At 37.1% G+C, this 26,993-nt stretch overlaps 2 protein-coding genes across 7 annotated transcripts in view; both read right to left on the bottom strand.

The window, feature by feature from the left end:
* The window catches only part of PLEKHA6 (pleckstrin homology domain containing A6), a 193,093-nt gene extending 184,332 nt beyond the window's left edge, over positions 1-8,761 (bottom strand). For 2 of the 6 annotated variants that reach the window (XM_087929454.1, XM_087929455.1), the window contains exons 1-3: positions 8,494-8,761; positions 6,967-7,043; positions 1,927-1,984 (exon numbers count right to left, since the gene is read on the bottom strand). In XM_087929454.1, the coding sequence (XP_087785580.1) occupies positions 1,927-1,984; positions 6,967-7,043; positions 8,494-8,582 (224 nt within the window). In that variant the 5' untranslated portion in view covers positions 8,583-8,761. Of the gene's footprint in view, positions 1-1,926; positions 1,985-6,966; positions 7,044-8,493 lie in introns of those variants that run through there. The other 4 variants (XM_087929456.1, XM_087929459.1, XM_087929466.1 and 1 more) reach the window with 3 other exon arrangements.
* A 5,485-nt stretch (positions 8,762-14,246) lies between these two features.
* On the bottom strand, positions 14,247-22,379 carry PPP1R15B (protein phosphatase 1 regulatory subunit 15B). The gene is made up of 2 exons (XM_026715552.2): positions 19,799-22,379; positions 14,247-16,390 (listed from the first exon to the last, which is right to left on the bottom strand). The coding sequence occupies exons 1-2, from the start codon at positions 21,038-21,040 to the stop codon at positions 16,178-16,180; spliced, it is 1,455 nt and encodes a 484-aa protein (XP_026571337.2). The 5' UTR covers positions 21,041-22,379; the 3' UTR covers positions 14,247-16,177.
* Positions 22,380-26,993: the final 4,614 nt, after the last annotated feature.

Raw genomic sequence — 26,993 nt, 5'->3', positions numbered from 1 at the left:
AATCTAGACAGAGACACACACAGTATGCTCCCAAATCATGCTATTGCATGATTAATTTCAATTCAATTTGGGGATGGGGGAACCAATACCCAAGTTCATATTATTTTGATTGTATTGAGATCTGCACTGCCACATAATTGGCGATAATTAATGTTCTAATAAGAAAAGATATAGAATAGAGGAGATTCTTATTTTCCTCCCAGGCTGTCTACACATAATATTACAGCTGTATATGTGGATTCTTATTTCTCATTCTGATGATTATAGACTTTAAAAATCCTGAGCATAGATGTGTAATGAGGGGAGAGGGAGGAGAGGGCGAAGAGAGAAAGAATAAACCATAGAGGACTTTAAACATAAGCATTGGTAATCTGATTTGTGTTCCAGAACAGAATGGTGACAATGGTTAATAGTTTACTTGAACCACATGAGCATAACTGCATATCAGTAATGGTTGTATGACTTTGATTCAGAGATACAACTTCATCCAGGACAATTGTGTTAGGAATCCAAAGCAATTACAACTATTTTGTTCATTGCATACACCATTTATTTAATGTCACCTGATCTGGTTAAAGCAACAGCTTTGAGGTTACAGGCTGATCTCAGTTTGTAGCAACAGACTTGTTACAGTAGCATGCAATAGGTACTTTTTCACTGCAAAATATTCAGTTTTTTATACCACCTACTCACAGCAGAATAACCAAGCATCAGAATATTAGGTGCTCCTCTCTAGGTGTATCTTAAGTATCAGAAAGTTAGATCAGGATCTATGTAGTCTAACAGCCTGCCTTTCACAATGAACAGCCTGTCAATTACAGAAAATCACGTATAGCTATACTGTTGAGAAATCCTGTTGTGTGAGCTTAACTCAAAAATTTTACTATAGCTATGAAAATTAATTATGCTAATTTTAGTATACAGTAAAAATATTTATACAGTGCCACTGCTCATAAAATTAAAAACAAAAAGCAATAATAAATTGCTTTTTGTGTTGATTATTGGTGGCAATAGAAAATAAAAATCAAGTACAGTTTCAACAACTGTACACAATTCAATACACAACTGTTTCGACAAGCAAATGCTGGTTAAATTTAATCCTAAAAATGTCCACAGACCCACAGTTTTATAAAGGATCCTCTTTTTTATTTATACGTTATCTATTTTGTGCAGTTTGGGGATAGAGCTTCATTATAGCATGAAATTACATTGATGCTAACTGTATATGTAATCCATAAACATCATTGAAAATTCCAGGTTGGATAGAATAAACATTACTTTCTAAATGTGGATATGTCTTGTAATTTCTTTTTAGAAACTTTATCATGTATATTTTAAGAGCACTTGTTTTAATTTCTTGCTTAATAGAGAACACCTTCCCAACAGGTGTCCCCAGCTAGTTTTGCAGTTACAGATATATGGACTTTTGATACTATTTTTTTTTAAATAACAACAGACCACATTGGAGGAGAATAGATTCTGTAGTTTTACAAAGTGCTAGCTTTCCATTTTTTAATTCAAATATTTTTTAAAAAACAGTATTTCTCAACTATGCTGGTTTACACATCTTCAATTTGTCAAGGTTGAGAAAAACTGGCTTAGGACCACAAAAAGCTTGATCTGCAAGGATTGTAGCAAACAAGAGGAAGGTATCTTTGGGGAGACAGAGATACCTGGGGAACTTGGCCTTAGACAGGTACGTACTATGCAATGTATTATTTTGCAAACTACAAAAACTTCGCTAACATGGCCATGACTTGGTAATAGATGTACAGCAAGTCCCTGTGGCTTTCAACTACAATGTTGGATTATTGGTTTCTTTAGCTACTTCCCCTAATTTCCATTCCCAGGAACAACTCACCATAATGTTTCTAATTGGATAAACCAGATTATCATTTTGGTTTATTCTAAATATTAGCAACTTACTTGATGAAAAAAGTAGTTCCCATTGAGGTGGTGTCCATTTCCCAGCCTTTGGGCATATCTGAAAAAAACAATGATACTTATTAACACTAGAAATTTTTCTGTTCCAAGCAGTTACAAACAAAATCTTAGAAACAAAATTTTTCAGAAACAAAATTTTTCTATGGGTTTCATAGAAATTTTTTTATTATGTTTTTACAATGTCTTTCTATTCATGTTAGTAGTCAAACTGGGCAACAAAATTTAAGGAGCAGAATCCCCAAACCATAATTTGCATACTAAAATGAGTGCAAAATGAATTATTATACAATAATAGCTCTTATGTAGTAAGGGCTAAACTGCAAATTGTGCAGGAAGTGATGAAAAATAAGAGTTAATCAGGGTCAGACCTGGCTCATATATGGATGTACAACCACCAGGAAATCCTAGGGGTGTGTGTGTGTGTGTGTTAAATCAGACTCAGACATTGTTTATAAGAATGTACATGTAATCAACATAATGAGTTTGAGGATAACATTATCTAAATACATCACAAACAATTCTAGGTAATATCCACAGTATGTAGAACATTAACAAAAGATGTATTATTCAGGCAAAAGGAATTAGATGGCAATATATATTGATCTTAATCATAAGGCCAAGAGCACAAGGTTTTTTTTGGCAAACAGTAATAATGCAGTTGCCATTCTAGTTTAATCTTAGTTGCTACCTGCAGATGTACATGGATTTGATTCCTTTTTTATCCAATACACCAGGGTAGGTTTTCTTAAAATAAGAAATCAAGCCTTTTCTGTCCACCAATCTTTTAAAAAAATATTACCTTTCAGGGATCTCCCAGCCCTTGGGGCTTTTTGATCAAGTTCAATATCCCACCTTATTAGAGATGCCAGTCTAGTCAAATTCACAATCATTTATCATGTTGACAATGCCAATACATCCCCTAGCCTGATTTGTCCTCTGTATGTTATCGCCTGCCCCCCTTTACCTGTTGCCAAGAAGCATTTTATTCATCACCAATTGTAACCCACAAAGAAAGAAGAGAGAAAAGATTGCTCAGTGTGCATCATCTCAGCTGCCCTGTCCAATCACAGAGGAAGGGACCACAGCTGCTCCATGAGGACTCTGACTATTAGGTTTTTTTTTTTCCTAAAAAGAACACCTTTCGATTTTGAGATAAGAAGCAAAACCCATACAAGTTTATTCAAACCAAATGAAGTGGACAAAGGACTGTGCAAGCTTCAAAAAATTTCATCAGGATGAAAGAAGAATGAGGAAAGAAATCACATTTTCAAAAATCAGATCAAAATATTGTAGCTGTGATATCTGCAATTTAAGCTTAATATGGAGTTTATTGTGAAATAAGCAACCTTCTGGTTTTTCATATATTAAAATTTATCTTGCATTCTTGAGACAAAGACATTCTGGAAATTTTTTCTATTTCTGAAAATATGAAGGCTAGCTGTTCGCTGGTTTGAGAAGTTTATAACTGTAACTTGATAGATGAAACAATAAAATAATGTTAACATGTTTTTTGAAAGTAGTAAGGGTAACTATCATCTCTGCACTTTAAACGAAATCTATAGGCAAAATTTGGATTTTGCAATATCTGTCTTCCACTCCACCCCAATTTTCACACAAATTGCCAAATGACATCCAAAATGGTAAACGGAGCTTGCCTGAATCAGGTTAATTTATCTCACCTGCAAAAATTTGGGGCTACAATCAAAAGCAAACCTGGAGATCCATGAGTAAATCCTGGTAGGTAAGTGAGAGATCCTTGATGAAAGAGGCCTTCCTAACAACTCTGACTTCCTAATTATAAACCTGATTTTCTGCTATGTGGAATGTTGCCTCTCAGGAAATTGCATCTGAAATGAGTTCATCTTCATATTTTCCCCTCCCAACACATATACAGCTTGACTTCCAGACTTACACAGCAAATCCCTATTTTTTTCTTAGTTTATTTTGCATTTGTGGATAGCAAGCTGATTCTATGTCAACGCTTCAAAACAAGAAGCACCAAGCATGAGTACTAAGACTACTTTATTGGAAGGTTACAATAACAGTATTTGGCAATTATGCAACTACCTCTCCCCTCCCTTTTATTCTACTGAAAACTAGAGAAGGTCCTTTCTGAGATGCTTTCTATACTTGCCATCCGTCCTTCAGACGCTATCTAAGCTGCAAGTCTTCCTTGTGTCTCCAAAGGTCAATCCCACTACCATTATAGTCCATATGTGATGGCACTACAAATTCCAAAATGCTCAAGATATTTCTGGAAGATGCCAATGCAATAGGGACGGTTAATCAAAGAAACATTCAATTAACATCTTGATTAAAATATGAACAGATGTTCATGCCATTCCAAAGTACAGATAGCTGAGTCTGAAGAGTACAGATAGAAGCTTCAGTGAGGCTTGATCCTATACTCTTTCTTATCATGCATACTGTACACTTATGGGAGTAGTTGAAACTGAATTCACTGGCATACTTGTTTCTGAAGGGAGATGTTCGGAAATATACTGGTCTGAATTAGGTTTTAGAGGTCTTTCTTCAATTTTTTCCTCTTAACTTTGTGTCTTTGCAAGCTGCCACATGAATAAACAAATACGTTTATTCTGGGAATAAACTTCAAATACTCAATGTTGAGCTCTCTGTCTACATTTCTGAGCACAGAAGATATTTAAAACGAACATGTACTGCATGTTACTGTAACTTATAGTTTTTCATATGGGATTGTAGCCATCAGGGATTTGGGAACTGGAGTGAATTTCTTCAAATTTCAACTCAAATTTACTGGATGATCTAGAACCAAATGTTCTAAATCACTGAATGATGAATCTAATGCCATTCTTATGAAAACAAGAAGGAACATCGTTGGAGTTCCTTAAAAGATAGTAGTTACACAAGGAGAAAGGAGGCCAGATGGTAACATGAAAGCACATTATCTTTCTCAATTTATATTTACAGAAACTATCTTTCCTTCAGCAGGGTGGTAAAACTGAATGCAGAATTCATCTTCACATTCATACTTGCAAGTTGTGCACTCAGAATCGTCGCAGAGACTAGAAATATTTATTTGGAATCAGCTGCTCTGATAACTTGAACTCAATATACTCAGTTTGAGACACCGAAAATGACTTTAAAATGTTTGTCATTGTCAAAGGTCATGGAAACATTTGTTTCCATTTGTGAATGGAATGTGTATTTTAAACATGCTATCTAGGTTTCCTTAGTATATTCAATGTTAAAAAACCCAAAGTTGTTATTGCCCAATACATTTCTGAAAAAAATGAACAATCTTGTAAACAAACTTTTAGTATAGACTTGTATCCTAAAATCCCAAACATGTCTTTCTCCTACCATGCCGCTACTAAATCAAGGAGCTATAGATGGATGGTACAGTTGCACTCCCACCTTTTCAAAGGATCTTTTTGCCTTCAAATCTGAAATGCTGAGCATTATTGTATAGCCTGCTATAACCCCATATTCTTACAAATGTAGTATAAAGTGTCTTGCCAAAGTTCAAAGTGTGAGATACTGTCCAACATTGATCATTTGAACTTTTTAAAAAATGTTGTGATACTCTGGAATAGTAAATTGTAATATCCTGCTGCTCAGACTAAAAAGTGTGCTTAATCAAAATTTTATATAAAAGGGATAACAAGGCAATGTTTTTTGGTTACGCTTCTTCGTACTGTGATTCTTATAGTCTCTTTTGCTAGTCTGTGTTCACACTTTTTTGGTTACAATGTTCTGGTGTTATATTGTTAGATATTTAACTAGCATCTACAAGATTCTAGGTTTAGTATTCATCTGAGATGTGGCAATTGCAATCCCCCAGGTCAACTCCTTGACTAGAATGCAGATTGCAGGAGTTGATTACCTGGGACAAAATGGACATGCATTCAAATGGCCAATCATCAAGATGACTTCTCTGCAAAATATAACTTCATAATTTAAATATGGCTTCAAATACCACCATGAAAGAAATCCTACTTGGTTCTATAAACCTCATACAAGTATCCTCAACTTATAACAGTTCATTTGGTGACCATTTGATTACAATGGAACTGAAAAAGTGACTTATGACCATTTTTCACACTTACGACCGTTTTAGTATCACCATGGTCATGTCAAAATTCAGATGCTTGACCTATATTTATGATGTGTCCTGAGATCATATGATCTCCTTCTTGCAATCTTCTGAAAAGCAAAGTCAATGGGGAAGCCAGATTCACTTAACCAGGTTATTAACTCAACTGCAGTGATTTACTTAACTGTAGCAAGAAAGGTTGTAAAATAAGGCAAAATTCACTCAACTGTCTCCCATAGCAACATAAATTTTGGGCTCAATTGTGGTCCTAAGTCGAGGAGTACCTGTATGTATTCTTCTTTAGTTTGTAGATCATAGTATAAATGTTGGAGCATTAGAGTTACTTTTGTCCTAGTCCAATTTCAAAACCTTTGTTCTAGTAATCACTTCAGACTTCTGAACAAAAGAAATATATTTTGTTGGTGGCTTGTGATGAAGAAGAGAGGAAAAAAGGATATCAGAAACAGACAGAATAGATGGCCTTGCCCATCACTTGGTGTTCTTCACTATTCACTGATAACTGATGAGGACTGCCAGAGATAATATTTGCAGGAGGATGACCATCAACAGAGAAAAAAAGTATAGATCCCTGTCACATAGCATTACAACCTAGCATCCATCAAAATAATATTGATCAATCCAGCCTAAAATTCACACATGAATATTTTCAATGCTGTTATGCACACAAAATACGCACACAGCATATTTTGAATGCTGTTCTCATTCAGAGAATTAGCCAACAGCAGCTTTTCTGAAACTAGAGCTTCCCCTTAGTCACCCATGGCTGGGGAAATGGAATCTGAAGACCAACGCATCTGTATGACACCAGAGTGAAACAAGTCAAGAGATGTTTTATTATGAACAGCAAGTGAGGAAAACTGTGCAAACGCAGATGTTGGGTATTATTATAATGAATGCATGGTAACAAAAGGCTAGTTTTTTCTTACCTGGCCAGGAAAAGTGCCCACTCTGGATAGAATAGCCACTGCCTGGATGTGTCCAGCAAGTAGATTTTGTTTCATCACTATAAGCAAGTCCAAACAAAGTATTTAAAATGTATAGAACATCATTTTCAATTTCAAAGATCAACAACAATTGTCCACCACCTTATCACAGTATGCTTATCGCTAAGTGTGATACCAGAACAAAGGTTATACCAACTATATATCATAATCCCTTTTTAAATCTTGCTACTTTTCCCAAAAACTTACATCACAGACATGTACTTTTATCAACAGGGAAAGATACACACACACACAAACACACACAGAGAACTCATTTTCCAAATTGCATCTTTATGTAGCAAAAACAGCATTATCTATACACAAGGATTCTCAAAGTTTGAAGAGCTGCCAACAGTATATTTAAGGGGGAGAAAAGCACCCAACCAATGATAGTTGAGCAATCTCTTAGGGAACAGAAAATTGAGAGTCAACTAGAGAATTTGGGGGAGTGGGGAAGGAAGACATAACTGACAAAATTAGAAACTAGAAGACTTTATCCTAGCAACCTTTTGGGTAAGAATTTGTAATTTTGTCATTATTCAATGCTTTAAAATGCTTGCGATATTTTGCATATTCTTAGTGATGTAAGGAAGTTAACATGGTTATTTATCTGACCTGTATATCTCTCCCATCACTCAAGACTCTGGGTGGCTTATATAACCTATTCAGAGATTTGTGTGTATAAATCTGATCAACAGAATAGGATATATACTGGTGTACTACAAGAGGGAACAGTATTGAAATGCAAAGTTTAATAGCCCTTGAAAATTCAGCAGGGTTGGAGCCCTCTAAGTCTAATGTGAGAAACAGAAACTGAAGGGGAAAAATGATAAAGCCATTTCATGAGTCAGAAACAAGATTTGAAACGGCAATTTCCTGATTCACAACTGAGCTTCTTAGGTTACATTCCTATAGCCAATCAGGGACAAATCCCCATGGAAATTAGTGGAATTTACTTCTCAACCATGTGTAGGATAGCATTGTTTATGGCTATTTGACACTAGCTTGGTAGATAACACAGCAGGTTCAGCAAACCAGATAAGGAACTTTTCAGAACTAATCTAACACCACTTCAAAAAAATGGGGTGAGGTTGCTTAGAAATACTAAAAAGGCAGGATAGAAAAACAGAGAACCAGTATCACATTAAAATTTGATTTCAGATTATATCAACAGAAACAAAATCTTTTAGATTGCCTCTCTAAAGACACATGCAAACAAATTCATTAAGTTTAGTTGTAAATAAGTTGTATATAAAACATGCCCTAGATGCTTCATGCTTCACCGTAGATTTAAAACTGGTTCTGTTTTGGAAAGAGATCCTGGTTTTTCAGATAATATTTCTACATTTATTATCTCATTACCAGCAACCTAAAAGCATAGGGACGGAAAGAAAGGTATGAAAGTTTGTTGAGTTATATCCAGCTCATCCTTACAGCCAAGAACAACAACAAAGCACAAACCAAACCTACTTGATAAAGAAGATTCTCCCATCCCTGCAAACCCCATAGGTCCACCTGCCAGGCAGATCAAGCCATTCAATGTCCTCCTCAGTGGCCATCAGTCCCTTCCACTGCAAATGCCACCAAAAAAAGGGGAAGGGACAGGTTATCTCTCTCCTCAACTGATCTTCACCCGCCTCTCATCCCTTCCTGCTTTAAGCAGAATGGGAGCACGGAGGTAAAACGAAACCCACTTGAGCCAGTCCTACCAGAATGCAGGTAGGTCAGCCTTTCCTCAGAAACTGTTTTACTGCAAATAGCCCAGGAGGAAGAGAAAAAAAAAATCCACAGCATCTGATTAACCCCTTTGAGGCCTAGTGGCTGATCTTTCATTTAAAAGCTGGCAGACAGAGGATCCCTTCCGGCTGCTAAAGAAAAAAAAAAATCTGCAAGAGACTCCAATTTACTTCCTCTGCTGCCTACCATTCAGTCTAATTGCCACAACTTAACTGGGGGAGAAGGAAGGCAGTTTTGTCTGGATTTCTTTCTCCTTATTAACTGCATCCCGGTGTCTACATTTCTCACCTTGAGGAAAGGAGGTATTTTACTTTCATGCTCACTCTAGTCCTTAATTACAGCTTATTCACAAGGAAAGGTGGGGTTTAAGGCTTATTCCTCTATGCAGAGGGTCATAAAGGCTTATTCATCATCAATTATAGCTTTTCATGATCCTTGGTGAAGGGAAAAAGGTCAAAAGAAAGCTTGTCATATTTAATTCAGCAAAAGCAGTCTGTGTCCTACAAAGCAAAGATGACCAAACCAGATTTCAGTTCCCTTTAATTAAGAATTCCCCCCCAAAATCCTCAGATATTCCATTTTAATTGAATAACTATTGTCTATTGAAGTTATGTCCAATGAGATACATGAGATGCAGAATGAGATGAAGAATTGGGTTTTAATTTGAACCTAATAACAAGGTCAAAGCTGAAGCATTATCAACTGCTCCAGACATTGTTGTGGAAATAATTTCATTACTAGCTGAATTCATTAATTAAGCAAGAAATAAAGTACCATAAACAGAACAACATTAAATGAAGGATGCTTCATTAAATAGAATACTGCTAATAAAATGTAAAAACTGCAATAATAGTGTTGAGCTTTATTTTAAATGCCAAGTAATTGATTGCTAAATAAAATTTCTGTTCTTTCAGGTAATCTAGTTTACATAGAGAAAGATAACTTTTTAATAGTGGAAAAAGTACTGGGCATGCAGAAGATACAGCAAGAAGAAAATTAAGTGAGAAATATCTGGAAGCTGGTCCCACCCCGGCTAGACTGGTCTGTAACTTCCCCTGAATGTCTGTGATACAGCCATTTGGAAGGGTGGCCTTTATTTCGCACAATGAGAATGGAGAATGTCCTTCCATTCTCCACCATTCTCTCAGAACTGAAGAAGCTTTTTGAATGAGAAGCGAAATGTCTTCAAGAAAAAACACAGAAAGTCCAGTTGCTTTTGGATATTGGGATATTCCCCGATGAAACAGATAAACCCCCAAGTTAAGGACATCTTAAACTATAACTGACAAACTTTAGCTTCCGGGAGAGCTTGGAAATTTTAAGCATTTGGAAGCATGTTTTTGGACTCAGGTTAGTAAAGGGTAAAAACATTTTGAGTACCTTAATGATATAGCCTGCATCTACATGTTTATTACTTATGAAGTTTGACAGCCAGAAACCAAATTCTAGGCATATCAAATTTACACAATAAAAATAGTGTAAAGCCACAATGCAATTAATGCCTAGAAGAGCCTTGTTTTCACCCGCTTCTGGAAGCCCATAAGGGTGGAACTATTCCACTGCAATGAGGAAGCAACAGAGAAAATGACTCCCATTGTCCTTTTCACACTGCATCCTTGGTAGTTGGGAACACTTAGCATACACTCCCTAGTTGTCTAGGTAAACCAGGCAGAAAGTATTGGGAAAAGGCAGGCCCCTACCAACTAAGGTCCAAAACCATAGTGAACAGGACCTAGAATTACTCTCAAAAACATACTAGTAATCAGCACGGCTAATTTAGCAATACCTGTCAGGGTTCCAAGTAATACACCCATAGCAAACAAAACTCTGAGGCAGGTAGATTCCTTAAAGAATATTTTTATTGGCTATATCATATTGGCACTGTTCTGGTGAAAACCAACTCTGAAGGTTCCTGCTGTTTTCACCTAGTTAAAAGTTTTTCCCCTTCCCCAAACAATGTCATATGGTCCAATCAAGGTACCATCCGGTTGTCTGGTAATGTTACTCCTCTCCCCCCACCGACCAGGTATGAGAATATCCTTAGTTCCCAGGAGAAAGTATTGTTTTGGCTACAGCCCTCCCTATCCCTCAGCTCCTGTGTGGCAACAATGAAGCTTCAAAATTCAGGTCAGTTTCCGGGTTGACAATACCACTCTAGAATGCAGGGTTACTTTTTTAGATTTTTTAAAATCAATGCAGGCTTATGGTGTTTCCATGAAATGATAAATCAAAAATAGAAGCTGCCATTACGATTTTAACACATTCCTGCCCATTATCAAAAGGCATCAATTGCAGTGTCATTCTTTGATGAAGGATCAGGTCAGTTCTTGTAGAAAGATGGACAGAATGGTTAAATTCGCTTGCCCTTTTACTCAGGTTGTCTGGAGTATTGGGGCTGAGGGAGAATCCCAACCACTAGCTATCTTCCCCTTCACTGCAAAGTACCAAAGTTGCTATAGCTGTTGATAACACAACATTTCAAAATATGACAGTACTGATGAATTTATGGCTTTTCAGCTGTTGTTGGACTTGGAGGCCAGCAACATCCAATCCTTCCCTGGAAGGCAACAACCTCTCAGAAAAAAATCTGTCGGGTTATACAGATCTTTTTCTCTCATGCACAAATATATGCCATTCTTAAACATTATTCTTGGAATCTAAAACTGAAGTGTTACCAAACTCATTTTTTTTTTAAAAAGCAAACCTTATTGGTTGTGCACACTTTCTGCAATTTTTGTACCATTTTGATTTTATAATCAATTGAACTAAAAAAATATTAGTTTCATTCAGAAATGTCAGAAATATAGTAATGCATTTATTTAGAAGGGAATGCAAATTGAATTGGCAGATGAACACCCAACATTCAGAGGAGTGATCTACTTTCCCATATTACTGTTGTTAACCTTACATAATCACTTTATTGTACATTTAAACAGCTTTAATTAAATTTTCCCTAAATCACACTCATTCAGAATTTGCATTCCTGTTGGGATGTGGCTTACTCTAACCCTCCCCCCCTTGTTTCTTCCATATTCCGCCCTTATCTCCCACAGAAAAAGCAAGATTCTAATTTTACCCTAAGGATTGAACTTTCTGCAATTAGAAAGCCAACTGTACATTAACAAATGTAAAAGACCCATGTGAAAAATAGGGATGTTCAAGCCTCTGGAAGTAATTTAACTGTATTAAAATGAAACATTATCTGAAAATGTTTTGCTATGTTGTATTATTTGGGGGGCGGACCAGATGATAAAATAGTGGTATGGGTGCGGGGGTCCTTGATGCTCTCTGAGCTTGTTTTCTTGCAGTTGTTTCATTCCCCAAACTAGGTAACATCATCAATGCTCAGAGAGCATCAAGGATCCCTCATTTCAAACCCGAAATGAAAGATAGGATAGCACAAGCACAGTGTTTGATCAGTTATTAGAAACATGTGTATTTTGCATTTGTGCAACAGCATCAAGTAAGAAATTTGTTGCTGAATCCAGAACAAATGTTAAAACTGCAGTTTTTCTTCCAGGTTCTTACCCTATGATTATGGCTGATATAGAAGGGATAAAGTCCTCTGAAACTGCTATGTTTATAAGCTACTGGGCTTATTATGTTTATTATGTTTTACAGTACATTACTATACTGACACTTTTGTACCACATATTCAAGCCACACGTTTGCTACAAGAAACATTAGAGCTTAGTTCACTTTTGAAAACAGCCTGTAATGTTGTCTATAACTGAACATAATCATGTATATTTCTACTGATTTTGTAGACTAGAAATTCCTTTTGACTAATGTAGAAGGAACCAAATTATTTCTAAATTAGACTGGAAAAATTAGATATACAACGTAATGCATTTCATTTGTACTTGATTCTTAAATAAACCACTGACAATTGCATTTTTTTTTCAAAGTTCATAATTCATAGGATTGCAGCTATACATTAAGACGGAGAAATTTGTAAGCCCCGAGTTTGACTGTTTGACCCATTTTCCTTCTCCCTCCTGGAAGAATTTTTCCCCTCACAAAGCAGAAAGATTGTTTAAACTGAACAAGGAGAGATTTAACCTGGAAATAAGGAGAAACTTTCTGACAGTGAGAACAATCAACCAATGGAACAGCTTGCCCTCGGAAGTTGTGGGAGCACCATCACTTGAGACTTTCAAGAAGAGATTGGACTGCCATCTGTTAGAAATGGTGTAGGGTCTCCCGCTTGGGCGTGAGGGTTGGATTAGATGACCTATAAGATCCCTTCCAACTCTGATTATCTGTTAAACAAGCTATCTCTCCCCAGATTGCTCTTCTCCCCCAAGAATACCCTGGGCTGGTTTGTGCTGCCATGTGAAATTGGCAAAACCTTAAGCACTTTTGTCCTAATAACTTCCTTGTGCTCCTGCCTTGCAGCCCCCAGCCCCCTAAGAAAATGGCAGGCACCAAGATATTCCTTTCAATGTGTATTCCCAATGTGCTTGCTTACTCTTCTCTAATCCCTTCCTCTCCAATGAATGTAAATACAGCCATTAATTTCCCATTGCTAATTATCCCAGAATGGAGGATTCCAAAGGGGTGGGAAAAATGGCTATAAGATTTACCCCCTTTGCCCAGTTTCCTGATGAGTCAAGGAAGCTTTCCTGCTGTTTGGGATCATATTCTTCTGAGTGGTCAAGGGGGATTTCTTAAAACTTTTTTCAAGGTTTATTTTTGTCCTGCAATTCCCTTAGCATTGTCTTTGATATTTCGTCCCATAAGTTTTAAATTAAGTGTTGATACAGATTAACAAAAAAAAATGCATATTAAATCCCATGGATCAAATTCAAGATTGGAGAAAAATAACTGAGCAAAATTGATTTAATTTTATTTGTACCTGCCTATTTTGTGAATATCTTGTACTGTGAATTCTGATCCTTTTTTTTTTTTTGCTATTGTTAAATGAGTTGTACATCTGGGCAATTATTATGGAAAGATAATTATATTGAGACTGCAGAGCATAACAAGGAAAATACTACATAAACACATTAATATGGAAGTGTCATCATTTAAATGTCATTTAAATTTACTATAACAATTTTGATACATCAAAACAGAAGAGTACTGTCAGAAAGCTTTTCGAGGATTCCCAAGGGGACCCAATTCATGAACTGAGTCAAGTGTATCATTATTGCCAATGTTTTTAATTCTAAATATTTTGAACTTATATTTCTCCTGCCATTGTAAACTCTTCTGTCAGTTTATGAGCATACACCAGGAATAGATCCAAGAGGACAAGAAACTCATTCTAGCACCCTTTTAAGACAACCTTGAATAAAACAAATTCCATATAACATCTGATTTGGTATCATCCTTGCGTACTTAACTTAGCAATTCCAAGTATTTAATAAAGTCAAATTATAAAAGCATTTCCATGCTCCCAAAGAATATCCTATTTTAAGAGCTACACCCCAGTATAGCTGCACAGGTTTCCGAACATTTTAAAGTTTATTACAATCTATAGATTAGTTTTAAAGTGTTTTATTATATACAGAAATATATATTTATATTAAATATAAAACACAATGATACAATCAAATATTTTTAAGAGTTAGGACTGTATAAACAAAAAGTTTTCTGTCTCTTGTTCACCTTTCCAAAATGATATAAAAATAAAATTCTGATTACAGTTTTGATTTAAAGTTTTAGAATTAGTTTTTCATGCCTTGTTACAAATAAATTTATAAAGACATCCTTCATTATAGCACCATTTAAATTATTCTACAGAGAGACAAAAGCCATGAATTTTTATTTCAAGAATCTGCACTCATTTTAAATAGCTTCACACTGAGAAACATCAATCATTCCTTCCAGTAGTCAATAACTGACCAATAAAGACAATACTTAAAACAGTATCAAGATAGAAAATGTTTCTATCCTCTGTGGCTTTATCTGATATGCGTTTATACAGAAACTAAGTTCCAAATACTCAAAGTGTGCAACTAAATTGGAAATGCCTCAGATAGCACAATGAAATTTAATAGCAGTCCTTCACAGGAATCTTTTTCAGATATACATCAAGTATTCTACATATAAACCATCTAGACTATTACATATCAAAACATACTTTTGTGTTATATCGAAAATGCTTTTTTAAAGGGCTATATATTCTATTAGAATTTACCTGGACTAAACCACAGAATGCTTGTCATAACAATTGTATAAACATGAGGTCAGTAAAGCATAAGATAGAAAAAAGTAAAGCCATTTCTTATGATTTGTGTTAAGTACATATTGCAGCAATGGATATTACTGGCATGCCTTTCTTCCTTCTAGAAAAGTACACCTAAAACTAATCAATAACTTAAACCAATGTATTTTTCCCAATAATTCTGAATACTGGATTTATAACAGCTATTTGGAAAGCATACAATAATCAAAGCATGTATCCTGACTAAATAATGATAATTAAGAATAATTACTGCATTAAAATATTTCTAGAACTATCTGTAGAAATGATTAAACTGCTATAAGACTATACTGATTATTTTGGTAAGCTTTGTAACCAATCAGCATGACAAATATTGAATGTTATTTTTTCCTATAAGCTTGAAATTTCTAGAGCAGACTGCAATCAAATCAGTGTATTTAGTATTTTCCTTACTACAGTGTTTATTGAGAGTAGATTCTTTCTGAAATAAAGAAAACTGCTGCAGAACTTTGATGATCTATGCACAGCAGCTATATCCATTAGACTGGTATGCCAAAAATGAGGAAGAATGTGTTACAAACTACCTTAATTGGTGGCTATCATTAGCAGTCCAATACTGTTTGCAATTTTATTGTAAAATATACAGCATTCTATTCCAACCAAATAATAATCTCTAAAAATGTAAGGTACTTTTATGCAGAAGAGTTTTGTTAACATCAAATATGTAAGAAAAAGACCAATGAGAAGTAGACAGTATTATTATATAAACTCATTTCAATTATAGGAAATATAAGATTATTACAATTTTCTGGTATGTACAAATATAAGTACAAGGTGCAATTTACAAACTTTAAATCAGAACTGCATTGTTAGGTTCCAAACCCAATAAATACACTTGAAAATATTTTCCCTTTTCAAAAGTGCAAAATTTGACACATTTCTTTCCTTACATATATGTGAATGAGACAGGACACACACAAAAATGCACAGGCAGGCATGTCTGGATTGGCTTTTGCAAAAAATAAACTATGATTAGAAAGGACCACTTATGCACACACTGGATTTTCAAAAGACTTGTTTCAACACTGCATCCAGCTTTTATACCATATTTGTTGGCAAAGAATCGAGAAAGTTTTACAATTACTCCAATTCTGCGTTTTATACTATTAGAGGCAGCTGCCATTTTTAACAGATGTCTTGAAAGATGCTAATATCATTAAAAATATTACCCTGGATAATAAGGGTTTAAAATATATCAGGTCTTTCATAACACATTTCCTGCAATCTATTACGGATTCGCTGCCTGTGCTCTACTGTTAAGCAATATCCAATAGCATCTTCAGTTTCTTGAATTCGTTTATGGAAACGGCATCCATCACGTGCAAGCTCTTCCCAAGGTCCCTTGCGATCTTCCTCAATGCTTACATAATACTCAGTAACTTCTTCAAGAAAAGTCACCTATGTAAAGTACAAAGTTATATCAAATTAGCAGACATTTATGTGATGCTGTTTTATATTTGATATTAAAACAAAAAAGATAAACCTATCATTCATTATTTGGGAAAAGAAAATATATTTTTAATTCTACTATGCCATTGTGGAAGAGATTCTTGTGCAAAATATATAATTTAGTGATTATGCTGTGTTACAATGTAATATTTACATAAATAATCTGTTACTGCTTTCTTGCTACGTTGTTTATTAAAGTTATCTGCTGCATGGAAACTTTTCACATAAAGGAAATTGGCTGTGTTTGAATGTAAACTCTGATGTGCTATGAATTTTTCTCAAATATGAATCATAGGGCTGGAAGGGACCCGGAGGTCTTTTAGTCCAACTCCCTACACCCAAGGCAGGAGATCCTTATTCCATCCTGGACAAATGAATGTCTATTATTGATATTAATATTCTTGAAAACCTCCAGCCATGGAGTACTCACAACTCTGGGAGGCAGGCTATTCTATTGCTTAATTACTCTCACTGTTGGGAAATTTCTTAGTTCCATATAGGCTCTCTCTTTAACAAGTTCCCACATGTTGCTTCTTGTCCTGTCCTCAGGAGAATATGTCAACTCCCTCATTTCTGTGATTGTCCCTCAAGTACTGGAAGACAGGTATCCTGTCACCTTCTCTTTGCTAGCCTAAATATAGTTACTGCAACTGTTCATCTTATGGTTTAAGTTTCTAGACCTCTTTGTTGCTCTTCTCTGGACCCTCCTTCTAAGGTCCCAGCATCTTTTTTTGTATCTTGGTGATCAGAACTCGATGCAGTATTCCAAGTCCACACTAGTGTGGTATAGAGTGGCACTATTCTCATGATCTTGATGCACACTGCTGGCTCAAACTTAAGTGGTGGTCTTTTAGGACCAAGATCCCTCTCGTAGTTACTGCTATTGAACCAGGTACTGTCTATTCTATACTGTATTTAATTTTTTCTGCCTAAGTGCAGGACCTTACTTTTTTACCACTGAACTGCATCTTGTTGGATAGGCCCATTTTTCTTGTCTGTCAAGATCCTTTGAACCTTGAGTCTATCTTTCAAAGCAATAGCAATTCCCTCCAGCCTGCTGTCATTTGCAAATTTGATGAGCTCCCCTTTAACCCCCTCATCTAAATTGTTTATGAAGATGTTTAAAAGCACAGAGACAGAACTCTGAGGTATTCCACTGCATGCTTCTCTACATGTAGATGTAATTCCATTTCAGGGCTACATGTAGAGTGCAATTTATCAGCCAATTCTGAATCCATTGGGTGATGCTATTTTCTACCCCACATTATTCTATCTTGCCTGAAGTAAGCTGTGCTCTACTGTGGCCTATATTGCTATTGATCCTAAATTAGCTTTTGACTTGACCTGACCATGTTAAGCTCAAATGATTTATACAAGCACTAGAGTTATATATGGCATTTGTTTTAAAAAGAACCCTCAGTTTATAGCAATTAAAGTTTAATACAATTTAGCCAATTAAGGAATCAGGACAAAGTACAGTATATTAAAGTACTGGACCATCAAAACAGTAAAAACCTAATAATTATAATTCCCCTCCCTTCCCTCATTAACAGAACACAATTTATGGTAATAAGCTGCAAACTAGAATATCTTGCTTAACAATCTTTCTCATTTGCTTCTTTTATAATCACATCAAAAGCTTACACCTATTTAAGTGGTCCTAATAAAACAAATTGTCCTTTATTACTTGGCATTTTTAATGTAGCACTAGGGTTATGCATAAAATCATTCCACTCTAAGCTAGTACCTTCATACAAAATGATAAGTTACATCAGCTTCTCCCTCTGTGCCTTATCCTTTCTTGCCTTTTACATCATTGTACAATTCTCTCTAGGGTACCATTACCAGGTCATGTAATATTATACTATGTATTGCATACAGATCTTCGTTAATTTTCTGTGTCACTAGAAAGTTACACAGGGGACTTGAAATTTGTTTTGAAAGTAGTCACTGAATGATTTAGAGGGAAGGATAATCTAAAATATCTTTAGGAATTTCTGAAAACATGTTATTTTATGACATCTTTAATCCCACTAGTTCTAGACAATATAAATTAGATGCAAGCTGTATTATTTAACCAGAAGGCAAAACTAAAATGACAAAAATGCTAAGTTATCATTAGAATAGGATAAAACATTCATAAAATTCCCAACAGCTGTCACACCAGCTAGAGCATATAGTAGTCATAGTTCAAAATATGTGGCAGACACCAGAATGTCTACAAGTAAGCATGTCCAATTAACGTGTCTGTATATAAAAATATATTTAAATCTGACATAAAGCTCACTGGATCCTCTTTGACCAATCACCATCTGTAAGGCTACTTTAGGTCACAAAATTGGAGGTGAGATTGTACTTCTTGAGGTTTAAGAGAATATAACTGTCTTAATAAAAAGTAGATCCTTTATATTGAAATCCTAAGTGTTACATATGCTGTTATTTTTCTTCATAAAAAGAAACACTGCAATGAACATTAATTTTCAAGACTAAAATTATATATCAGATTAAAAAAACACTATTTAATTCCAATTTTTCAATCCAAGAACAATTTACCACAATGACTTTTGCAGAATATTCTATTTCAAGTATGACTAAATATAATTCAATGCTCTTTTGAAAAATTTGAAAGTCATCCTAGGGAATTTCATGTGTTCAATCACATAGAACTACTTCAAGCACTGTATTATCTGATCACTGCTTTACCAAATGGAGTGACAAGTTGCCAAGAGCAGGCAGCTGCAAAAAAACCACACAACTTGCACTAGATGGTACCACAGCAGCTGGAGGAAAGGGGGAAGAGATGTTTTAATATGGCCTCAGAAAAAGCAAAGTGGCTGAATTGTGATTTTGTTCTAGAAAAAGCTGTACATAGTATGCCAGATGCATGACAGAGTCCCCATTAGTTACATTTAAATCTAAGAGCCTGGTCTTTTTTGCATTAAATGTCCCATTTTAATAAAAACAAAATAATTGAAATACAAGGAGTATTCTTAAGAGCATATGAAAAGGAGAGTCTGATTTTTCTTTAAGGAAGATCTGCAAATACTTGAAATTCTTAAATACTTTTTTATTTTGTTGCATTAGCAAACAGAACTTTTGCTATTACATCTTGGATCCCTGAGGCCAAATCTCTCAATCTGAAAGGCTTTATAATCCAAAAAACAATGAAGCAATTTACTGGGATAATGCAAACTACAAGTTCAAGATTTAACTTTCATTAAAAATTTGATCCACTAATTAAATCATAACTTTTGCAAAGGTTATCCCAATTTTTTGCATATTCCAGAATGCATATGAATTCACTATTGAAATAATCTCTCCCACCATTAGCAACATACAAATAAAAAGCAATCATACCTTTTTCTTCTTCTTACACTTTTCCCTAGAGAGGATGCCATACCTTGCATTTTCAGTGCCTCCACTATCAAATAGGTGAAGCTGACAGCTAAATAAGATACTACCTTGAGAGGGGCTAAGGCTTAAACCTGTGGATCCTTTCAAGTCACTTCTCCCTGCAGTCTGAAATTGTGCCTTAAAATGGAAAGGGTTATAAGGATCGTCCAAGTTAATGAAAGAATTCCACAATTTCAAATTTTCAGATTCATCTAGGCTACCAGACTCCCATTCATCTTCCTCACAAGAACTTTCACTCCAGGAGGAAGATTCCTCCTCAACCACTTCGCCTTCATTTGACTCTCTTGTAGACCCTTCCTCTCTCACATTCTCAGCTGTCTGCATAGCTGCTGTGAAGTTCCACGGGTCGTATGGATCGGGGCTACAGAAAGAGTTCCACAGATCATTGCTTTCTCCATCTTGGCTTATTTCCGACTCTGAAAGGGATCCTTCACTGTCAAAGCCATCATCATCGTCTTCCTCCTCCCCTTCCTCGTACCAATCCTCCTCCTTCTCCTCCTCCTCGTCTTCATCGTTGTCCTCCCCCTCGCTCTCTTCCCCGCTGCAAGCGCCCCCCAGAATGTAATCGATAAGCTTGTTAGGGCAGGCCGGTCTGGCCACCGCCGGCAGGTCGGGTTCTACCTCGGAGCTATTTTCCGCAGCCGCTTCCCGCTCAGCGTCGTCCCTATCCAGAGACTGCGAGGCCTTCGTGGGATCCCGCTCTTCTTGGCTTTCCCCACCAGGCTCCTTTGGGGCGCAGGACTCTCGCAGCTGCTCCTCGACTTCCAAGCTGTGGTAGCCGCAATCCGAGTCTGGCTCGTCGAGAACTCCAGCTTTAGGCGGCTGCCACGGGGACGGCTGCAAGATCTTGGGAAACTTGGCTCGCAGAAGCCCGGGCACGGAGTTGTTCTTGTCGGGGCCCCCCAGCACGTAGGAGGAAGAGACCACGCGCAGCTGGTGCTGAACGGCCAAAATCGGAGGCAGGCCGGGCGTCTCCCACACTGGTACCGAAGTCTCCGGCGCCGTGGCATGGACCTCGGAAGGCAGCCAAAAGAGGGGACTGATCGGACCGGGCAGGAGGCGCTGAAACAGCTGTGCCAAGAGCCGCAGCAGTGAAAACGGGGCGTCGGGCTGAGGGGCCGGCAACGTGGGCGGGCAAACGTTGAGGCGAGAGGCCGCCTGCTCTCCCTCTCTCAGGGGCTCCATGGGTGGGGGGTGCTTACCTCAGCGCTTCCACCCGAGGTGAATCGGCCGCTTCTGTCGGCCTGTGATAGTTGTGGGATTTCTAAGGAGGAAGAGGCCTTTCCCCGAGCTGGGCCATGCCATCTTTTCAGCGAATGGCGGCGACCCTTTTCAGCTTTTCACGGCACGTTCCGTGAAAGGAATAAAATGGCGGCGGTCGGAGAAGGGAATGAGCAGTTAAGGCAGGCGGCGGAAGACCCTTTTTAGGAGGGAGCGAACGCGCAGGCGCCTATTTCGTAGCGAGGAGGAAAGAAATGCAGCCCAGAGTTTCCAGAAGATAAGCAGAAATGGTGGGTGAGGCTTCAGTCACCATCCGGGTAATCTACACATCCTTTTGACAGTTTGCGATTAGTCAAACGCAGCCCCGCCTCCGGTCGAGAGGGAACCGGCGTAACTGGGATGCTGCCAATGCCCAGGGATTGCATCAGCCAGTAGATGTTTTTTTTTTTTAAAGAACGATTAGAAGTAGTACAATTAGCAAATTATAGTGGAGTTCGGCTGCATATGGGTCAATGTAAACTTTATAGTTTCACTTGACTCAAGATGATCTGACTGCTACCTTTGCCGGAAACAATTGAAAGAGATATCCTACATCTTCTGTTCTTTTCTTCAGTTACAATGACACCATCTCCGAGATGTTTGGGGAAGGAAAGGAGAAACCCACACGAATCCTTTACGGGAAAACTGAACACTGGATTTGTTAACTCAGATGGGGAGGGCGGGAGAGCTGACTAACATTCAGAATTGGAGCACTTCATTGCAAAATGTTGTTGCACATTTTACTTCTCACCCGAATTTGCAAGTCTATTTCTAAACTTGAGACATGGCATTTTATTTCTTGCTGCTACTTGCTGGTGAAACACATGGGCTGTGCTCATATCACACCTCAAGCCCTAAACCAGGCTAATAAACCATTGTTATGGTGAGATAACACAGGCAGCCAAAACATGCCACCCATGTTATATCTTGAGATGGCCTGGTTCATACACCCTGCTAAATCAGAACATGATCTAGCCATTATGATTTGTAATCATGCCTTATAATCTGACAGTGTGCAAACCTATGAAGCCTGTATGGAAAAAGAATAGAAAGTGTAGGGAAAATATTCCCTTTTAGAGATTGGTGCAAAGGTTAGGTTGCTCAGCAAATAGTATTAAGATAGTAGTAGACAAGAGCTCAAAGGTTGCTTAGCTTGGTGGAACCACTAGATAAGCTAGCCTTGTTTCAAGGATAGCAAAGAATCGAGATTTTGGATCTAAAATTATTTGAATTCACTATTCTGCTTCTACTAAAAAATAGGGTGCAGCTGGATATTTTCATGTTTCTCTCTCTTCTTTTTTTAAACTGAGAACCATCTTTTAATTTTAAAAAAATTCCAGTGATACTTAATTTTTTCTTTTGCGTATTTCAGTCAGTGTTGACTCTTGGTGACTGTCTGGACAAGTCCCTGCACTTGTTTTCTTGTTAAGAAAAGAGTGATCTGCCATTGCCAGAGAGGAATGATGGGCCCAAGGTCAGCCAACTGGCTCTATGCCTAAGGCAGGACTAGAATTCATGCTCTCCCACTTTCAAGTTTGGTGCATGTGCCCAGATTATTTTGTTACAATCTTAAACATAAGGTTACCAAAATATTCAGAACATTTACCTAAGACCCACATAATGAAGATTTAGGAAATATTTAAAGAATAAGCCATTTGTCATTTTGACATTTTTTGGCATGTTAAATGATAGTGCTGATTAGGCAAGCAACTGGAACAGTTTACCTTGGGAAGTTGTGAGAGCTTCATCATTTGAGATTGTCAAGATTTGTCAGAAATGGTATAGGGTCTCCTGCTTGGGCAGAGGCTTGGACCTACAAGATGGCCTACAAGGTCTCTTCCAACTCTGTTAATCTATATCTAACTAATTACATGCTTTTTAATCTCAGAATTTAGTTGATGGATTAAAAATCTAATGAGATAATTGTAATACATCTCCCATCTTAGCAAAAACGGTACTATGATAATAGATGTGAAACTCAATTTTTTTTTTTAGATCTGTGACTTGTTTATATCTACCATTCCTCAGGAGGCTATTTTGGCATTCCTCAGGAGGCTATCTTGTCAAAGAATGCACATATTTTTCTTGTTGGATTAAATTATTTGCTGCATTTATGCAAGACTGATACATTTTGTCAAGTCACTTTTAAATTTCATTATTCACTAAAGGTATTTGAATGTGTCTAAGCATTTCAAAGAATGATATATTGAGACATTGATACACAGATACATAGTGTATACATTACCAGTTCAACAATTTAAGACATATCAAAGGCCTGACTAGAATAGGGAATCTTTTATTCAATTTTATGAGCTGTCTTGTGATTTACTCCTCACTAGATAATTAGGAAATTCACTCAATAATTAGAGACATCTTCCTTATGTTCTGATTAGTATGTTCATTCACCAACTTGCAGAATTTGCAGGGTATTCTTAAGAAAATACTTTTCTATTATTGTGGATAAATTATATACATATCAAATAACAAGAACACTACTGACCTTTTTTCTCTCTCTTAGAGACTATGCACTTGCCTTAAACAAGAAAAAAAAATCAATATCTTCCAAGCAAATTTTTGAATCTCTTTTCCCCAAACAGAAATCTACTAATTAAATCAAGTGCATAGGGAGACAAAAAAATGTGATCTACTAGCATCTACTCTGCACCATTCTTTGAATTTGGGAGGTAGCTTAAGGGACAAAATGATCTATGTCTCTATTTTACCACTTTAAAAACTTAATATGACCTCAGATAAATCTCAACCCTACTTAATTTTGGAGTGCAGGTGTTATGATGCATGAAGCCTGGTATGAACCTCAAACTCATGGAAAATTATATAATGGCCAAGAGTGCCATTGGAAATATTCATTGTTATTGTTTATTTTCCTAGGTTATAGTACTGGTGCAATAGCCATGCAATCAATGCGATAGGTGTCATTATGTTGCTAGGTAATTAACACAGTCAAGCTTTAGATGAGCCTTGTGTCAATCATAAAAATCATCCCACATTTCTACAATATAAGCAAACCAAAAAGCTTTAAATTTTCTTCTTGTAAATTGTAAAAATTGTATAAATTGTACTGATAAAGATACTCTACTACTACTGAAGGATCCCCAAAGGGTACAATCATATTGTTAAAAAGAAATAATGTTCTTTTTGTTCTTTTGAGTTGAATTCCATAAGAGGAAAAAAGTTTGACTTTGGTGGTTGGGATACTGTGTTTTCAGTTATTAATATATCCACTGGTATACAGTTTTAAAAAGCACAGTATCCTTTTCCAATACAAGAATAGGCCATAGTCGCTGGCTGGGAAATTCTGGGAGTTGAAGTCTACCCATCTTAAAGCTGCCAAGGTTGAGAAAACTGGAATAGGCAATTGGTTACATTATGTTTCCCAAAGTACTTTTAAATGTTGTTCAGTCTCTAATAATAGCATGCATTGCAAAGGGTTCATTTCAAGAACAAATCTGAATTCAGATTAATAAGAGTGATTAAGATATGTCTATGGAAAGGAGTAGTGGTGTGTCTATTTTATAGAAGAGAAACAGGCTGCACATTTTGACAATTTGAGTAATGGGAATTGATCAGTCTGAGAACCACGTTCACAGCTATCTTCAGTCACTCACTCCAGCTTCCCTAACATGTGGCTGGAATTACATCTCTTTATGCAAGCCATACTCCTTGCCTTACCTGAGTTCATTATAAAGTAATAATTTGAATTAAAAATGGATTTTGGCATATTGTGAAGGCAAATACTAGCTTCCAGCATTATCTACTTTTCCAGAAAATTAGCAAATATAGGTAGTTCTCAACTTACAACAGCTCATTTAGTGACCATTCAAAGTTACAATGGCACTTGTAAGTGACTTATGACTGTTTTTCAGTTACAACCTTTGCAGTATCCTCATGATCATGTGATCAAAATCCAGGTGATTGGCAACTGTTTCATAGTTATGACTATTGTGGTGTCTTGGGGTTATGTAATCCCTGTTTGCAACCTTCTGACAAGCAAAGTCAACGGGGAAGCCAAATTCATTTAACAACCATGCTACTAATTTAAGAACTGCAGTGATTCATTTAACAACTCTGGCAAGAAAAGTGGCAAAATGGAGCAAAACTCACTTAACAAATTTCTCATTTAGCTACATAAATCTTAAGCTCAATTGGAGTTGTAAGTCAAGGACTACCTGTAAATTGCTAGTCACATGCAGCTCAGTATTCTTATGTCTACCTGTCCAGGAAGAGAAAAATTCAATTTCGGATAACAGGCAATATCTTTCAGGAAAGAAAAGAGGCAGAGGCAGGCAACATTTAACTAATTATGTGCAGCAATCTTTTTGTGAATGGGCAAGTTGCCTCCTGAAGCATATATCAGTTGGTCTTTATCATGGTCACTGATCAGAATAATAGTACAATAACAACAAAGCAGAATTAAAATGTGAAACACATCATTTAGTCTTATTGAAAGAAGGGGTAAAATGACTAAATTGGGGGCAATTTGATAATAAAAGCCTATTGCAAACTATTCTTAAACTATCTTAAAGCACAGGGAGATTAGAAAACCTGTTTTGCTGGTCTCTTTTTCAGGCTGCTACTGCAAACTTACCCCTGTGTATTCCAGAATCTTGATCAGATAATGTTGAACATGGCTTTCATCATAATGTGAGGAAGAATTTGAATGTGAGGTATTATCAATGTCCCTTGGGTATCTCTTCAGAAAAAAAAGTAATATAAGAAGGTATGATTCAACTGTTTCATTAATATACACTGCTCAAAAAAATAAAGGGAACATTTAAACAACACAATGTAACTCCAAGTCAATCACACTTCTGTGAAATCAAACTGTCCACTTAGGAAGCAACACTGATTGACAATCAATTTTACATGCTGTTGTGCAAATGGAATAGACAACAGGTGGAAAGCATAGGCAGTTAGCAAGACATCCTCAATAAAGGAGTGGTTCTGCAGGTGGTGACCACAGACTTCTCAGTTCTTATGCTTATTAGCTGATGGTTTGGTCACTTTTGAATGCTGGCAGTGCTGTCACTCTAGTGGTAGCATGAGAAGGAGTCTACAACCCACACAAGTGGCTCAGGTAGTGCAGATTATCCAGGATGGCACATCAATGCGAGCTGTTGAAAGAAGGTTTGCTGTGTCTGTCAGCATAGTGTCCAGAGCATGGAGGCGCTACCAGGAGACAGGCCAATACATCAGGAGACATAGAGGAGGCCATAGGAGGGCATCAGCCCAGCATCAGGACCACTACCTTCGCCTTTGTACAAGGAGGGACAGGAGGAGCACTGTCATAGCCCTGCAAAATGACCTCCAGCGGGCCACAAATGTGCATGTGGCTGCTCGAACGGTCAGAAACAGACTCCATGAGGGTGGTATGAGGGTCCAATGTCCACAGGTGGGGGTTGTGCTTATAGCCCAACACCATGCAGGACGTTTGGCATTTGCCAGAGAACACCAAGATTGGCAAATTTGCCACTGGCACCCTGTGCTCTTCACAGATGAAAACAGGTTCACACTGAGCACATGTGACAGACGTGACAGGGTCTGGAGACACCATGGATAACGTTCTGCTGCCTGCAACATCCTCCAGCATGACCGGTTTGGCAGTGGATCAGTAATGGTGTGGGGTGGCATTTCTTTAGGGGGCCGCACAGCCCTCCATGTGTTCGCCAGAAGTAGCCTGACTGCCATTAGATACTGAGATGAGATCCTCAGACCCCTTGTGAGACCATATGCTGGTGCGGTTGGCCCTGGGTTCCTCCTAATGCAAGACAATGCTAGACCTCATGTGGCTGGAGTGTGTCAGCAGTTCCTGCAAGACGAGGGCATTGATGCTATGGACTGGCCCGCCCGTTCCCCAGAC

This window comes from Pseudonaja textilis, chromosome 3 (genome assembly GCF_049901715.1).
Source record: "Pseudonaja textilis isolate UNSWEBS1 chromosome 3, rPseTex1.2, whole genome shotgun sequence".
In the NCBI taxonomy this organism is placed as follows: Eukaryota; Metazoa; Chordata; class Lepidosauria; order Squamata; family Elapidae; genus Pseudonaja; species Pseudonaja textilis.
Note: the sequence above shows the minus strand (reverse complement) of the source record. Positions and strands in the feature narration are given on the sequence as shown.

Coding starts and splice junctions, on each gene's coding strand:
- PPP1R15B (XM_026715552.2), bottom strand. CDS start 21,040: ATGGAGCCCCTGAGAGAGGGAGAGCAGGCGGCCTCTCGCCTCAACGTT. Junction 16,391..19,798: donor AGTGTAAGAAGAAGAAAAAG/GTATGATTGCTT, acceptor TACTTTACATAG/GTGACTTTTCTTGAAGAAGT.